Source organism: Schistosoma mansoni (genome assembly GCF_000237925.1).
Source record: "Schistosoma mansoni, WGS project CABG00000000 data, supercontig 0062, strain Puerto Rico, whole genome shotgun sequence".
In the NCBI taxonomy this organism is placed as follows: domain Eukaryota; kingdom Metazoa; phylum Platyhelminthes; class Trematoda; order Strigeidida; family Schistosomatidae; genus Schistosoma; species Schistosoma mansoni.
The window spans coordinates 1439133-1457834 of NW_017386029.1; the positions used below are offsets into that span (position 1 = coordinate 1439133).

Sequence of the window (18702 nt, forward strand, 5' to 3'; positions counted from 1 at the left end):
TGAAAACTTGTCTACTTAATAGCATTTAAGTAATATGTTCACCCTATTCAAAATATGTCTGCAAGATTGAAATCAACAGTGAGGTGTACAAATTTGCTGAAAAAACTAAACTTGGTGAAGGTGACTGAGTACAAGTGAGTGGCAGGCTTTTTATCTTATGTTGTACACATAGTGATGATGTTTTCTGATACAAAACGTCTAATTGTATGTGTGAATAAATCTATTTTGAAGATGTTATGTTTTAGATCCGTTTATTCGTGATATCAAAAAATACTTTAATAAAACGGGAACAATAAGATTTTTTCTACAATTGACTAGCAAATTGTTGTGCTGAAAGAGAATTTGGATGGTTTTTGTCCATAACTGTAGAGTCGCTGTTTCTCCGTTTGTTTGTGACCACTTCAACCTCTAATCATAAATCAATTTATCTTTTTCCTATCGGTCGACAGATTAGGTCAATTTCGATTTAGTGGACGATACCCGTAGCTCAATATAAGAATCTCGAATGATGTTTTGGATTCGCTAAGCTGTCATTACAGTGTTTGAAACACATAGCACTGAAATAGGAGAAAGCCGTAATCGCACATAAATATGGTAGCCAGCTGCAACGTAGAACGTAGTACGTATGTACATCGGTTCATGTTACTATACTCCATTAGCACAGAGGTCAGATGGTCAGGACAAATCCCAGAATAGTAAAGGTAGTGATAGTATCAGTTGTAATAGAAAATATTGGGGATCAAAGATAAAATTTGAAATGTAAACTGGTAAAATAATATAAAAGCCGTGAGGAATTCAGAAGCTTAGATTTTGGAGAAAGACAAAGAATGGATACACATGAGCCACTGCAAACCATTTTGAGGCACGTCATTCAAAATCTCTAACCACTGGTTACGATAATAACGCGGACTCCAATAGGGTAGTTTGCACCTATCACAACATGGCTAGGTTCAATTGTTTGTGATTTCATGGACGGATGCCATATTTTGATTTGGCTGCTCCTAGTTCTCTTCCATCCCACTCCCACACTAGAAAACATCGCCTATCAAGGGAGGCGGTGGTTGGGGATGCGTAAAACAAGTCTCAGCCACCTCAGTTGATGAAAATTTACAAACTCATCAACGATTTTTCATTCTTAAGAAGTGCCATATTTCTAACTCAGGCATTGTTTATTTCGTGGTCCATAAGTATACGAGCAATGCCTTGAAGATACATATGATTGAATAATAATAACATCCGAATATCCTCCATTCTTAAAGGCCATGTCTTACACCCAATAAGTAAGAAGGAGAGAACTGCTATGCAGTAAACTCATTTTTTGTTTGGCGGATAGATATCTCACCTACGTCAGTTTATAAAATCCAATGATAAATTCAAAACATTAACCAAACCCATGAATATAACAAAACATTAACAAACTTGACATTTTCTGATGATAATGACGAAGGTGTTATTGATGAATGAAGTGTTATTCGTTGAACAAACTCAGGTGATAAATTAATACAAGCAAGTGTAATTTTAATTAAATTTGGTTGACGTTCAATGAGTAATCGTTGGTTTTCTGCACAATTTGTTGTTAAATGATCTGCTAGATTAAGTAAAGCAAGCATTCTCTCAGATTCATCAAGTATTGAGTAATAATTGGTTTCATTTGCTCCATTATCTTCTTCTCTTCCACTTTCAGTTATGTTATTATTTTGAGTAGATGAACTCACAACATTTGACTGTTGTATTAACATCTCTTTTTTACAAATATTATCGGGATTGAAAATTTGATAGATTGCCTGAAAAATTAAATGATAAAATTAAAAATTTAAACTTATCTTGAAAAAAAAACTGTAACTTGAATGTTTGAGGTTAATCAGTTAGTCAATTAAATCACATTAACATAGAGCAATGAAATTATCGAAAAGGAATTTAAGAGTAATAGAACTGGTAACAGTATCAATCAGTCAGCTACAACATTGGCCCAAGTTCCACACCTCAGTAGCACAACAAGATGAAGACCGAATCCATAGAAGCAGTTACTTCAATGGTAGTAATATATAAAAGAAAGATTACATATAAATATATGATACAGAGAGAAAGAATTAGTTCGTAGGAAGATAGGTATAAAGTAATTTTAATCTCACGGTTTAAAAGAAGACATAGGGTGTATATACTTACACCACTGTGATCGATTCTGAACCATACCACACAGAGTCTCCTACCATTGGTTACGATAGTCATGCGGACCCCAAACAAGTAGTCTGTATCCATCAACATGGTTCAGACTAGAAGTTAGTGACTTTGTGGACTGATGCTACGTCTTGGTTTGGCCGCCACTAACTTTTTTCCAACCATCTCCAACACTAGTCAGCATTGCGTGTCGTGGTAATCGGTGTTGAGGCATACGTAATACGTGGTTCAATTATCTCAGTTGATGAAGATTAATGACCTCATCAACTGATCTACCATCATTCCCTGATGCCCTGTGTCTAACCTCACTATTACTTACCCTGTGATCCCAGCAGATATGAGCAATATTTCTAACACATTTTTGGCTGAATACTAGTAACCTACGAGTATCTTCTACTCTTAATGGCCACCTTCCGCAGCCGTAAAATAGAACAGAATGAACTGCTGCACAATATACCCGTCCCTTAATTGATAGACGGATATCCCACCTTCATCATAGGTGACGTAAGTTGGCAAAAGCCAAACGAGCTTTTTGAATCCATGCAGAGATATCGTCAGACACCAATCCATTAGGGCTGATCAGACTTCCAAGATAAGTGAAGTTGTCCACGCGTTCGACTACTTCACTCCCTATCGTTAGTTCAGGTGTTGACGCAGGCCAGTAATGAAGCAACAACTTGCATTTAGCGAGGGAAAAACACATCCCAAACATCCTTGCATTGTTACCCAGTGCTACCAAAAGACTCTGCATTTTATCAGCATCTTCACCAAACAGGAATATGTCATCTGTGTATTCTAAGTCGATAAGCGGACCTGCTGGAAGGAGATCAATTCCTGAAAGTTTAGTCGACATAAACGTTATTTCCAACAGCAGGTCTGTGATGAAATTGAATAAAATAGAGATAGTGAACAGCATTGCTGGACACCACCTGAGGTTGTAAAATCAGATGACAGTTCGCCATAAACTGTGACCTCACATACGCAGCTCAGTCCAACTGTTAATGATTTAGTGGACTGATGCATAGTATTTAGCTATACATATCTAATCTAGACACACGAAAACAATGTCATTGTTCATTCTCTTTCAAACCGTACTAATAATATATACTACAGTTAGTGTTTACAGAATTAGTGTTTACAGAATTATATATGTTCATATAACAAACATGATTGGCACATGTCAGCAAGGTGTACTTGCAATCCTAAAGGAACTAATGCTGCATATGAGACTCAGGCATGAGTCATCCTGCTTTCCAGTGATGCGTCGCCAATGAGCTAGTGGGACAGTCAGTCAATCATCAACATAGTTTGACAGATGAGTGTAGAACAAAGACACTATACCATAATAGAACGAGGTGAAATTAAAATCTATGGAAAAGTATGTATGAATACAGGAACTGAAGATCGATGAAAAGATGAGTGAATGAATGTGAGCAACCATGGGCGATTCTAAACCATGTCATTCAGTGTCTTCAATCACTGGTCATGGTTATCGTACGGATCTGAACTAAGTTGTCTTTGTCTACCAGTAGAACAGTTAAACCTCTCCTTGACTGAAGTTATGTTTCATTTTTAGCTGCTTCTAGATCTAGTTCCATCTACTCACTCTCACACAATCGGTATCTATTACTTAATATTGCTTAAAGTAACACTAAGTACACAGGTCACATATAAGAAGCCCTGAAACGTCTACTATCACAGTGTAGTTTTAAGATACTAATAGGTGTTTTGTATACTTGAATTGTTATCGACGTTGAGGAACTTGTAGGGAAGATAATTAAGATGAAGTAAGAGATAGTGTGATAATGAAGACAACAGTACTCAGACCAATTACACAGAAGATTTACTAAATCAGTTATTTGGACACTGGAAAACTCTACACACGGGGGAAGGTAATGGTCAAGTATACGTATCATAGATCTCAACTGATCTCCGTTTGAATTGAGACATTTACGACGGACTGGTTAATGAGAAGTAACTAATGTTATTCTTGTCTAGTTATTTTAAGTCCTGATTATTATTACCCTTCCTGAGATGTTAACTAGAGGGCTGCACACTGTTTTAATATTCGCAACCAAACAATTGATATAACGAATGGTTCAAAATAATTTACTCTCTTTCTCAAGTATACTACTATAACACGTTAATATGACAATGGGACTAGTCACACTATATCAGACTCACGATTCACGACTCAGAATAGACAACCACAGTATAGGCTGGATAATATTTTATTCAACACAATTACAAGTAGTCGATCTCATTGAGTCTGGAGTAGAAATCAATGAAGAAAGGATATAACATATTTAATAGTCAGTAGGTTAAAATTATATTTCACTTTCACTACCAAACATTAATAATACATCCATTTTATGTCCTATAATGATTATACCATGGGAATTGACTTTCAACATCACTGGTCGCGGATTCGAACCCTGCTTCATTTATTTCGGTTTACGGAAGCAAGTGGAGGCAGTATCACTAACCCTCATACAGTGTATCTCAAAACCCAGTACGTAAGTGATACATTACATAAATTGGATGAACGGTAGGGGAACCAGATTCAAATATGATGCTAAATTATAAGCTTGTGATCAAAGCAGTATTTCGCATAACCTGACTAAAAGTGACATTACTCTTCGTGTATTTATAATTTAAACCGGACGTTTATATATCGAGATTCTTAAAATACTACAAAGTGTTAGCCCGGAATGTTCAATGATAAAATTCGGAATGAATAACAACGGCACAAATTTAGATAGTTATATGGTGTTTTATAACTGTGATTGGTTGGCTGATAACTAATGTATGTGGGTGTAAAAACTTTACTATTCATAAAATTCTAGACACAGCTGAAACTTACATCAACTTCTTTATCCAAAAGGCTAAATCCACTTTTTATGCGGAAAATCGTTTGTAAATCGGACAAAGTTTCAGTGGAAAGATGATTATCGCAATTGATAATATTGGAATCGTCAGACATTGATGAGTTATGTTGAGCACCTTTGCTTTTCTTATTAGATTTCTTTGTTTCTGAATTACAGTTTAAAGATTCGGAAGGTCCAATTTTCGAGTCATGAACTGTATTGTTTAATTCTGTGATTGTTGTAGGCTTAGTTTTCGGAGCATTCATAAAAAGACGATTCATATAGCGTAATCCTGCGCTATAGTATCTAGAATTTTGATTTCTTCGAGCTAATTGAGCTAGGAGACTTAAAAGTTGTTGGCTAAAAATGAAAGTAGGCATGTTTCTTGAGAAGTGATTTGAAAACTATAGTAATGTTTACAAATGAAATTACCTGCGTTAATATTCGTTTAAGTTAAGATATTATTACCATTATTATTATTATTATATTATCATTATTATTATTATTATTATTATTAGCAATTATTGTCACAGTGACTTTTTATCACTTTCGATTAGTGATTTAAGCACTTCATTTCTGATCACACTAGGTCCCGAGTTTGAACCCCGTACAACTTACTTAGGTTTGAGTAGTATCACTAGCCGTTACACAGAAGCAGAGTGTCCCAAAGCGTAGTAAATGACAAACGCAATTGCATTAAATAGTTGTTATGAAATAGACGATTTAGGTCCCTGATGGTTGTACAAAATAAGTAATGAAATCACGAATAAATACTTTAAGAAAATATCGCAAAACATTCTAGTTGAAATCTGACACATTTTTTGATTAAAAATCAGTAAAATAATAATACTTAGAAATTGCCAAGTTGATCATCAAGACTATAAGTAAATTACCACAAGATATCGAGCCTAGAATTGAATGATCAGTCAGTCAGTCACAACGTAGAACTTCGTGCGTACGTACGTACATCAGTTCGAGTTGCCATACCACATTAGCACAGAAATGCAGTTGTTGATTCAAATCCCATAGTGGTAGAGGTAGTAAGAGTTTAAGCAGTAATCGAAAAGATTAGGGGTTGAAGATGTTATTCAAGGAGTATAATCCAGTGAAATAAATTTGGAAAGAGAAAAAGATAGGGACATGGAGAAATCAGAACATTAGAATTCGGCAGAACACAAAGAGTGGATGCACCTTCGCCAGGTGTAGTCTACACCTACAACATGGCTCAGTTCACTTGTCAGTGACTTCATGGATGTGTCATGTTTCGGTCTGGCCACCCCTAGCTTTCTTCCAACCTACTTCTACACGATAAAACATTGCACGTCGGGGTAGTCGGTGGTCGGGCATACGTAACACGTGTCCCAGCCATCTCAACTGATGAAGTTTCACTACTTCGTCAATCGATTTGCCATCCTTATCTAGTAGTACTATACTCCCAGGTATTTAATAAAAAAATTAGATTACGTGGTTCTGTAAGAACTAGTTTCTATGTTAGTGATGTCACCAAGTGCTCATTTGATGTAAAGCTGAACAAATCTGTAGTCTAAATATTTATTTGAGACATTCGTTTTATTTCGGTCTGAACGGTCCAAAAGACAGATAACAGATATACAAGTTAAATCTTCATAAGAACGACTAAATTATTGGATTTTCGATTGACCTGCAGTAATTTTTATTTACGAACAAATGATGATCCGGTAAGGATATAATATACTGACGACATTAGGCGACTTATTATGGTAAGCCAATCGGAATTAGCCAAATGGGGTCACTTGAGCACAACCAGAAATGACCGGAAGGACAGCCGCATATCATTGGCTAAGAATGGATCCACTTTCTAAGGGATAGAAATATATAAATGAGTATTTATGAATATTGTTTGGTAGCCTAATAGACTTTTTCTTCCACTCTTATCTTCTCGCTTAGTTTGGGGGTTTAGTGGGTAGCACGTTGTGTATCAGCATCAGATCTAGGAAACCGCCCACAACACTTATCAACCGATCAGAAGACGCTACCTAGTTACAAAACAATACAAAGCATTGGAATAACAGCTATGTTCAGAATAATTAAAACTCACATGTCAAATTATATCTCGTAATAAAGGAAATAGATCAAGTTTACATACAAACATATTAGGAATCGAGCTAGTGTTGTGAGTTAGGGTCATCACCCCAGAGTTTTTGTCGCCAACTGACATCAGTTATAATGCAAAAGGGTTAGGGTTAGGTATTAAGAGTTAAACTGGAGTTTTGAGTTGGGTTTACAAATTAAGGTTAGAGTTCTCAATATGAACTGATATCAGTTATGATCCAGTGCCTTGCCAACCATTTTTACGAAATTGAGAAACTCAGGGTTAAGATCTACAGTAAGAGTAAGAAGGGGGGAAATATTATCTAGCTTCGCTAAACACTCGATCATACAATGAACCACAATGAAGTACTTTAACAGACAATCTGTTTCAAGAGTAGTTATATATTGTAATTTAGCTTCAGCTCCATGTAAAATTCACTTTTCAGTTGCATAACAGATATTTCAATGGATCTCAAGAGTTTGGAGAACCAAACGTTTTCAATTTTTATTTAGCTAATAAAAACATACACGTTATCTATCAGTGGACTTTAAATTTTGCGCTAAGTTCATAGGGCGTTATCTTAATTCTGACTAGTCAACTCAAGGCCATCATTAAAATATACTTTTAATGAGGATTCTTTCAATGCGATGCGACTAAGAGGAATTTGAATAGACCTGACGTTTATAGCAACAACACTTAAACGTTATTAATCTATACGCTAATGGAGGTAAAGGCAACGGGACTTTCAGGATAACATTATACTTCGTGTAGACGTCAGAAATTGGAATGGAACAACATTGTTTTTATATCGCCACGTAACGAACTTGAAGCACATAATCAAACAAAGTAAAAGCGGTAACGACAGATGTTACTGAGGAAATATGAATTACGAAACTCTCATCGAGGTTATACTTGAGAGAATGAACTAACATGGAGTGACAAAAAAACTACATCAAATGTGGTTTGCACTCCAGATGATGAATTTTTATAAAGCCATATGTCGGTCAATTTACTCACCAACGGAAATGATATAAACCTATAACAACTAAAAACATATCACAAAACAGTAGATACTTCTAATAATATTGTGATTACGAATGTAGAAACTAGACAATACGAGGTTTAGGAGACGCATAAAACTGAAAAGAGGGAAGGTTCAAAGAGCTAAACTTAGATTGCAGTGAAATACTAAATGATTCATAATTTTAAATGGATGAAACGAGATACATTAAAGAAATCAATAAATCAAAAATGATAGAAAACTATTAATCACATTTTCTAAAACTTGTGAACACAGTTTCATGTACCTTTATCATTGGGTTGAACAATGTATAACATGTGAGTCTTATTATTACTTGCCAAATGTTTATTTTGCTAAATTTACTCACACTTTATAATTGAACGACAAAAACAACAACAAGCGCATTCACGTGAGTCTTCTCCACTAAGAACTACACTTTAAGTATCTTCGAAATTACTAGTGGTAACTGATAAATACTGAATATCAACAAGCTTTACGTGGGAGTATTCAAAAGCAGGTTGTAATAACAAGGGTGACGGAAGTGAATTTTCGCAAGAAAATTTTCTCCAGTAACCATGGTGTTTACATAACCACCAATTTATTCAACTTCTTACCCAAAATTATTAAGAGTCAATATTATTAGATTTACGGTTTCATTATATCTTTAGTATTGATCCGAAGGCTCTACGTTTGAATAAAACTACACAAGCAATTTTCACGATAAAGTAAGATTCTTTTAAAAAAAATAGGACAACTAAACATCTCTAACGAACCTCACTACTCACATGCCATAAGTCCATATGAACCATAGAAAACTCTAGGAAAACTGATGACATTTATCTGACACTCTACAGTGGCAGACATTATCATAGAACAGCTTAATTGAAAGAAAATAATAATAATAATATATTCTGAAAATAATGCTAAAATTTGTATTAAAGTCACATTTTGCAAAAACATATTTACTCCTTAAAATGCTAAAAATGAACACACAAGATTTTAAGAATAAAAACTACCTTTTCGAAAAATTTAAAACATACGTACTGTCATATAACATGAATGGGACGAAATGAACAATCATTCGACGCCACAAATTCACTTTTGCATATCAAAGTATACACTTAATAGACTATTGGCTATGTATTATATATACAAATGAAAAAATGTTAACTCATAACTTCACATCATAAGAAAGTATGGAGTTTTATTTTTAAAATAAAAGAGTACAAATGTGATTGGTGCTGTTGACTGGTCACTATTTTTTTATTGTAGTTCAGTTGGGAATTGTCGGTGAATGTGATAGATCAAAGTCGACTTAGTCTTGTAAGCCCCCAAATGCTCTGGTACGGCCGAGAGTGGGGAGAGTCCGCTCACCCTCTCGAAACGCTCTCACATGGCCAAGCGAATATATAGCCTCTGCCATGGAAGTCCTACTCACTGACTTCTCGTGGCACCACTGTTGTTTGCAAAATTGAGAGGACGAAAAGCGAATGTCCGGCCCTTTAACCGTGTTGGTGGACACGGTAAGTTTACCTAGGAGAGTTGGAAAACCCTCATTCCAAACCAATGGTGTACATGGGCTCCAGTATCCTGAAGGAACAAATGGCGTATGAACCAATCGTTGGTCACCGGCTACCATGGGACTGCATCTCCTTACGATGCTCCACTGTCTTGTGGACTAGACCTTCAGGTCAAAGGCTCTGGGTGTGGCCCCCCAAAGAAAACCGCCTGTTTCAGTTCGGGCACCTGGGCAGTATCACAGCCCTCACACAAATCAAACGAGATTTGTGAGGCGCATATTTATCTGGTGCTTGCTTGTACCAATATTTATGTGTTTAAATAATAATAATAATAATAATAATAATAGTCTTGTAAGCAATTATCAATTGATCACTTCATATTATTTCGCATCCTAATCAAATAATTAACCTTGTATCTTTTACTATGTCATACAATAAATCCAAAACTGTTTGCATCAAAAAATGTGAAAAATTAAACAATTATGGAGCAATCATACTAATCGGATTCTATTATGGGTTAATGAAGAATCATTTTTACGTTTTAGCAAGAATTAAATTACAAGTCAGAAATATAAACATTTGGATGGCAAATTAGTGATTTAAAAGTCCCGAGTCCGACCTCCGGTGGGGACATGGATTCGCACTATTGAGGATCTCCCCATGTTGTGAACAAGATGATTTTGGATGTTGTCAAAGGTGTGGAAACGATCATCACTTCCTGACTGAAAACGCCATGGAAGAAAATTTCTTCTTGAAATTGGATTAGTAGTGGTCGTAGGGACCTCGTAGCTTGACTGTAGAGCCAAAGAGACAACTTCTTGAGGCAGGTAGCGCGCACGGTCTTTTTATGGGAAGTTTTTCAAGTATTAGCTCCGCACTTTAAAAGGCCTTACCGCTGGAAACAGAAAACCGTGAGGTAAAGCATGACATTGTTAGGGCTGACTTCTCTTAACTCCAATTGAGAAGGCAGTAACTATGCAAATGTCGGCTTTTCTGAAGAAAACATTTTACTTCAGACGCACTCCGGTACGGTTAGCCGTATGATTTGACCATCAGGACCTAGGTTGCTGCTTTTAGTTTTACTGTTTTGACTGTGTTACAGTCAACATAGCTCGATTAGGCCATCACAATAAATAACCCCGACCACTATGTTAAGGTAGCAGCTAGGACCCCATACCATAGTGAAACAGCTATCATAATTTCTAGCCTACACTAGCAGAATATAAGAAATTACATAGAGTAGGACAAAGAATCAGCATAAACCTGATGTTAATGACTAAAACTAAAAAGAAAAGAGAATTAGACAAAGATCACCAACCTAGAAGGAATGTTATTTGAGTTTTCACTATTCACATTGAATTTAAAGCCTATAGCTGATTGGGCGAAATTTGCTTCAGCTTTTGCATCAGCTTCTTGAGCAATTAAAGCAGCTTCAGCTTGTAAAACATATTCAATTAAATAATTTGGCCATTTTTCACTATTTAGTTTTGTCGATGTACATTTTTCAGTTTTTGATGCTGAATAATAACGAGATAATGAATATGCGGAAAGTGCTTCTGATGGTCGATTAAGTGACATTAATGCTTTACCACGATGTAAATAAACTTTAGCTAGACGAGGATTAGAAACAATATCACGATTATTATTCACCATTGTTGATTTCATATTAGAATTGAGTTCTTGAACTTCTGGGAATAGTAGTAAAGCAGTATCACAATCTTTTAGTGATAAATCAGGTTGACCAAGACGAAGATATGCCTGAATATTAAGAAACAGAACCCGAAAATAAAAGCATCAATGCAAGAACTACATAGGTGAATGTTTTTAATTGTAAAAAGGTTTCTAAAGTTGGTAATTAACCCTGAAAAGTGATTGGTTTGTGAAAAGCATGCCCAAAAACTTAACGAATATTGTTATTGTGTGAATGTATACATGTGTTTACGGTTAAGTGTGATAAATGCCCATAAAAATTTTTGTCGATAAATCGAAGATAGTTTGATATCCTATGAAAAACTGTACAACGCTTGTTTTGGAACGACGGATGTTTGGTAATCCTCAGACCGACTGTAAAAGGAGAAATGTATGTCGTCATAATTATATTATGACAACAATGATGTTACAATATATAAAGCGAATAGTTACTTCACTTGAAAACAGGACACAACAATTGTCATGATTTTGTAACAAATAACAAACTAATTATTAAAACTGCCTACTTTTTTACAAAACAGAATGGCATGAAGCAGAATAAGACATCAGTAGAGTGAGAATGCCGATAACTGTTCACTAACTGATATCAGTCTAGTATCTTAAAATCGATATTATTGCTATGAGGCAAAAAAGGTTTAGAAAGTTTCATGGTCTCCGTTTAATGTGCTTACATGATCATAATTGAAAAGGCATTCAGGGTTTTTTTACGGCATATCGACAAACATTGATACCTGTTTAGAAGTGATCTAATCCCTTAAACAACTGACATCATTAATGGTTCATTAGGTATTAATAACCTGTCTAAACAAAGTAATTCTGAAGTCTTGACTTGATATATATTCATTATGATAATAAAACATTCCCATACACTTTACATAAACTTATTAAACTTTCTGTTATTAGAGACCTGTTAGTACCTTGATGGTGTATGGACTCTATATTGGTTAATTTCGAATACATCTAAAAATAAGCGTACTGTTGGATGCTGCTCAATTTTTGTCACATGAGAATTTTAATGAAGTGTGATCTTTTGAACACATTGAGTGATATATGAATATGGAGAGTTATTCATACAACCCAAATATAAAGAAAGTTGCTTACAGACTAATCTGTGTCTATGTTTAAATTAAAAGTCAGCGGTAAATTAATTGCGTACAAGGACCATTTCACTTAACTTCAGAATCACATTAGTCCTGGTTTCTAGTTAAATTTATGTGGAGGCACAAAGGATAACTTTCTTTTCATTTATCTTTCGTGTAGAGTAGGCAGAACATTCTAGACTATGATAAAATAATCAGCTTATTACAGTGATTTTTTAATACTTTAAGACTAGAAAGCATAACTAATGAAGTCAAAATACATTAAACGTTTAAGGGAATTTAATTCAAAGTATGCATTTTTAGTGTACGGTAAGATCATCACGTACGTACAACTGATAGAAAGTTGGTTTGTTGAATAATAAAATCAAATTTGAAAGCGATGTTGTGGATTTGTGCAGGATGCGTAGTAAATTTCAAGGGACGAATGAAGTCAAAAATAAAAAGGAAGAAATAACACTCGACTTAAAATTAAAAGGAAGATAAGGAATGAACCCAACTGCAACACTGTGAGAAACTTTCGGTAGCCTTATCAAACGTCCCTAAACACTTGGTAGTTGGGAAATACTATTCTGGAGTACTACTAGTCCGACAGTAAGGTAAATATGAACTTCTCCGAAGCAAGAAGTACAACTCATGGTATTAGTATTTTCTTCAACAGGCCCCCGAATGCCTGGTACGGCCGAGAGTGGGGAGAGTCCGCTCACCCTCTCGAAACGCTCTCACATGGTCACGCGCATATAGCCTCTGCCAGGGAAGTCCTACTCACTAACTTCTCGTGGCACCACTGTTGTTTACGAAATTTAGAAAACGAAAAGCGAATGTCCGGTGCTTTAACCGGGTTGGTGGACACCGAAAACCCACCTAGGGGAATTGGAAAACCCTCATTCCAAACCAATAGTACACATAGGCTCCAGTATCCTGAAGGAACAAATGGCGTATGAACCAATCGTTGGTCACCGGCTACCATGGGACTGCATCTCCTTACGATGCTCCACTGCCTTGTGGACTAGACCTTCAGGTCAAAGGCTCTGGGTGTGGTGCCCTAAGAAAACCACCTGCTTCAGTTTTGGCACCTGGACAGTATCACAGTCCTCACACAAATAAATTGAGATTTGTGTGGCGCATATGTATCCGGTGCCCCCTTGTACCAATATTTATGTGTTCAAATAAATAAATAAATAATAATTTCTTCTATATTTTCTATGCATGTTCATTTGATTTAGATAGACGAACCGTTTGCCGACCTTCGTATTGACATGGATAGAATCTTAGAGAAATGAAATGCTGTATTTGCTATATGATGGTTGAATATATACCCTTATTGCTGTGAAGACAAATATACTCCAGCATCTCAGTAAAAAGCGGATTATAAGCATTTGTTTTCACCTATAACGAAACTGGTCATGGGCTGATCTAAAAATACCCTTCATATCGGTATATAAAGGTGATCTGAGACAAATAACTATATTTATTGAAACCCAAGACTTACAAAAATTTAAACCTTCATGGTGCATTCAGAAACTAGTTGTAATTAAACCAAACTTTGATAATATGGACTTTAATCTTAGCGTTAAGGATGGTGTGAATAACAGTCTCTTATTATTTTTTGATGTTTCTATACATTCCAGTGGTTTATATCTCACTTTTTTGTGCTTTTTTGTGTGTCTTAGCAACCTGATATGCGATCAGATTGTATAAAATATATTACCCCGATATATCGCATGATTCTGATAAAAATTATTCTCGTGACGAATAAGAAAACGATGAGGACGTAACACAATGTATATTCCAGTTTATTAGAAAGTTGTTAACCTTTCATTTAGAAATATCATGTGATGTCAAACTCATTAAAGGGATCATTTGTTAAACTCATGAAAGGATTTCATGTGAAATCGACAGAATACTGTGATGTACGATGAGCGGGAGTATATCATTTATGGCACAACTCAGTAGCCCCCTACTAACTGCCAGAAACAAGAAAGAACCTCAAAAAAAACAGTTGTGGTAAATATAGATTGCTTATTCGACGGAGCTCAGTGGGAGTAAAACCGTAAATGTATAGAGACATGAAAATTGCGTATGGAAACTTTTGTTGAATTCTATCTGAAAAAATAAGGCCGTTGATAGACATCAGAAGTTACTTTCGTGTAAAGGCTAGAACATATTACAAACCAAACTTACCCATTAATTTATAAATCGGTATGAAAAAATGCTGCCAGTTTTACTTGTAACTTACTTGAGCTCTATTAGTATATAAAATATCATAATCCTTTGCCACATCGATTGCCTGTGAATACAACTCCACAGCTTTTTTAAAGTTCCCAGCCTTGAAAAATGTATTTGCACGATCCTTGAGTTTATCTGCACGTTCTCGTTGTCTAGCTCGTCGCTCAGCACGTTCTTGTGCGTCCTGTGCAACCGCAGTCATAAATGCAGTCACATCACCCCCTTTTCTAGTTACATCATCTGTGTGGAAAATTTCCAAAACCAGTAACTACATAACACAAGAAAATTGCATCATTTACATAAAGTGAACGTAAATTCATACACATTCTTTTGTTAGATTTCCATGGGAAATGTATATGAAAACTGTTTCTCATCTGAATAAGATAACGGGTGGAAATAATAAGAGCAGAGTATCAACTAAACTACACCTAGATGGTGTTCTTCGGGAGAAATTATTTTTTAACGGCAAACCTATGAATACCAAACTCATGTGTTATAAATATATAGTCCCTGTTTGAGAAAATGAAAACGCTATGCTTTTGTATGCAGATCTACTATCCCTAATTTTACCTGATTCCGTCGCAGACGTTTTTCTATGCATAACACCATTTATCTTGTAAGTCCTGTCAGCTCTGGCGGATTAGCGCCCGACAAAATCTCAGCAGGGATTCAGAAACCAGGGTTGGTATTTGCCAACATGTGTTACTTGTGGCGCTGGCGAGATGTCCACCTACCAAATAAAGGGAGTGTAAACTGAACAACAATCCGCCCTATATTACTATATGACTGAAAGTAGAAAACATACGTAGAGCTCATAGTTTTGATCAAAGTTGTCTTAGAAGCATTGTCCGTGTTCTGAGGAACGACCAAGTGAGTTAAGTACCAGGAACACTTGACAAATAGGCTGAAGTTGTGAACCTTCACTAACTAAGTTTGTCGGGACGTGTCAAGCATGACCAACCACTGACTACCTCGACATGAAATGTTGGATAGAGCAGGAGTAAAATGGGAAAGTCTATAGGCGTTTAAGCCAGAACGTGGCATCAGTCGATGAAGTCACTGACTGTTGGTCTGAGCCATTTTGTTAAATGCAGACTACTTGGTTGGGGTCCTCATGATAATCATGATCAGTAGTCGAGGACTTTGGGTGACATAGATCAGAATCATTTGCAATGAAACAGATGCGTTCATTATTTATCCTGAGTTCCAGTATTCCTTTATATAGACTTCATAATGACAAACCAGGTCGACATACATTTGTGCCCAGCTCTGTCCTGATTACGAAAGAAAAAAGTGTACACAGATCTAACCGAAGGGGCTGGAGTAAAACACAAAACTATAGGGAAATTAATTTCTATATCATTATCAACCATTTTATCCGACTGTATCTAAACTATTCACAAGTTCATGAATACGAAGCATACCAAAAGAGGAAGTAACGACTGAGTATGATCGCTGAACGAAGCTATATCAACTTTAGTCCATTAAGATGAGCCTTAGACCCAGAACGAAAGCAATTTTTTTAATATAAACTAGAATTGAGTCGTGGCAAAATTCACTAAAATCATTCAGAACGACCTTCCGATATAATAAGAGATCAAACTTAACTGCCATAAAGGAAACTTGGTGAATGAATTAATCATATGGGAGTGATGGGTAGTAATCAAGATATAGCCCGAAATCCTGGATTGGTCATGATTCAAGACTAATTTCACAAACAGAACTGATGTGCTTAAAAGTAAGTTCTATTTCAAACCCAAGTGTAGATACTAAACCGCATCAGCTTTATGGAATAAAAAAGACCAATCATAAGACACCATTTTCGAGGAAGTTTATGGGAACCAGACCCTAGGCTGCTGATGAGCTACCGAGTGTTCATAGGAAGCTAGGAAAGTTTAAAATTGAAGAGTAAAAATTGAGTCTTTAATTACACTACAGAGCAGAGATTACAACTATTATACCTGATCTTTAGAAATTTGTTTTGCAATTGCAGAAAATTGATTTTTACAAATACTATAGGAAGTATGAAGGAAGTTAGGTACTATAAATTTTTTGAGAAGTATTCACAAAAGAGATTATACTTCAACCAGCTGTTAGCCTGATATGTGATTAAAGATTTTAACTGGTCGAAAGCTTTTAATTCCACACCTTTTGCTTTAGTTTTCACTGCAAAATAACATCTGATCGTCAATAATTGGGCAAATATTTTAACGTGGGTACGTCATTTGTATTTTGAACAGTAAGTTTACAGTCTTCAGGAAATTGAGGTTATCATGGTTTTTGACTACCTTATTTGCATGCACAGATAACTGACTTACCACTCAGTAATCCGTAAAACCCGAGTTATGAAACACAGGAAACAATAATTTTCCGAAATAGAACTCGAAAGATAATGAAACTTGAACTTATCGCTAACGTAATCTTATTTCAGTACACTTGTACCAATATTTTCTTGGAAAACTATACTGACTGTAGTTCAGATGAAGGAAATGCTATCTAGTAGAGATGAAGCTTACATCAGCGGCATCAATTTCGGGGTTTTGTTAAACATCACTGCTTTTACAGAGAAGTTAACTAATAATTGATTACTGATGTGCATATACATGAGTTTGTTGTACATTATTAGAAGAATAGGAATGTTCACGAGTACGAATGCATCAGATTCCTGTGGAACGCTGAAAAGCGCTCCGGATTGGACGCTAGAACAACCCTCAAAGTAGTACTTCAGGAACTTCATGAGCATGAATTGAAAATACTAGTGTGATAGTTTTTCTTAAGGACTCAAAATATCAAGTATTTAAGGGGTATGTCATGTAAATAAGGGGTCAGAATTAGTCAAAGGTGCAATATGATCGTGTCCGCTAGCCCTGAACTCATTTTAAGTGGTACCACTAAGAACACAACACACATAGCGGACACAACCAATATTGGTCATCTCCCATACGAGAGGGATGAACCACTAAATAATACAAGAAACAGAATTGTACGTACGTATCTTAAGTGAAACATACAAACAATGAGTATTACCTAAGTTTTTTGAAGGTTGGTCCAATTTATTGATAACAGACCTGTCAAAACCTATAGTTATCATAAAATGGGAGCTATTGTAAGCACTTGCCATCACTGCACTTCTGTTTAAGAAAATCATCGGCTTCTTTGCAAGCTATACTAGCAACTGCATTGTCTTCTGAAGAAAGCCTTTGCACTAAATCAAAAACTTTTTCGGCATCCTGCAGTTTTTTCAGAGACTCTTTTGTCTTCATGGTGTTCAGCTTCTTGCAGGTTTATGTTTAGACTTAAAGTACTCTGTGTGTTGGGAGGATTATGAGAAGCAGTTTATGAAGAAATCTGGATGAAAAAATAAAAGAAAAAGTGAGCCGGCGACTCTGAGTACATGTGATACACTTACATTTAATAATGAAAACAATCGACGACAGTCAGTACGAACGAAATGGTAAGATTAAGGCGATCTGATAATGTTAAGGAGTTGATAGCGTACGGTTTCGAATGCGTCACAATCACACAAACCGCGCACAACAAACTGTCCCGTCCTTTTTAAATTTATCCCCACTGCAGACCTTAGAATTTACGATAATTCCGTTCAATCAGATGCCAAAGTCGATCGTTTCTTAATACTGATTGTGTGTATTTTGTTTCTTCAATGAGCCGACTGAAGGCCTGGAGATTATCGCTTCTTTCAGCCCTCACACTAACTCCTCCAGAGACGACGTGGATGAATGTTTAAATGGTTCTGGATGGGATAGAAAAAGCACTCGTTTAATAGACTTTTGAATCTACTAACTGTGGATCACCGATGCCGCCAAGTAAGAACCTAGGTATACTAACGATAAGAGAGGAAAAAGAAAAATACTAGTAAATCATAGTGATACTGCCCTTAGTCCTTAAGATTATGTCCAGGTCTCTCCTAAAGGGCTCCTTTAAAGTCTCTCGGACTAGCACAGCCAGTAGCGAGGTCCAGAATTTGACTACTCTTAAGGAGTAGAAGATG

The 18702-nt window shown here is 35.9% G+C and overlaps 1 protein-coding gene across 1 annotated transcript in view; it reads right to left on the reverse strand.

The window, feature by feature from the left end:
• Smp_155020 (heat shock protein 70 (hsp70)-interacting protein, putative) overlaps positions 1–18215 on the reverse strand; it is a gene marked incomplete at its 3' end in the record, with an annotated part of 32719 nt that extends 14504 nt beyond the window's left edge. The window contains exons 1-7 of the mRNA XM_018790568.1: positions 18103–18215; positions 17818–18041; positions 17721–17771; positions 14704–14933; positions 10976–11415; positions 5042–5405; positions 1420–1784 (exon numbers count right to left, since the gene is read on the reverse strand). Coding sequence (XP_018646197.1) covers positions 1420–1784; positions 5042–5405; positions 10976–11415; positions 14704–14933; positions 17721–17771; positions 17818–17956 — 1589 coding nt within the window. The 5' untranslated portion in view covers positions 17957–18041; positions 18103–18215. The remainder of the gene's footprint in view (positions 1–1419; positions 1785–5041; positions 5406–10975; positions 11416–14703; positions 14934–17720; positions 17772–17817; positions 18042–18102) is intronic.
• Positions 18216–18702: the final 487 nt, after the last annotated feature.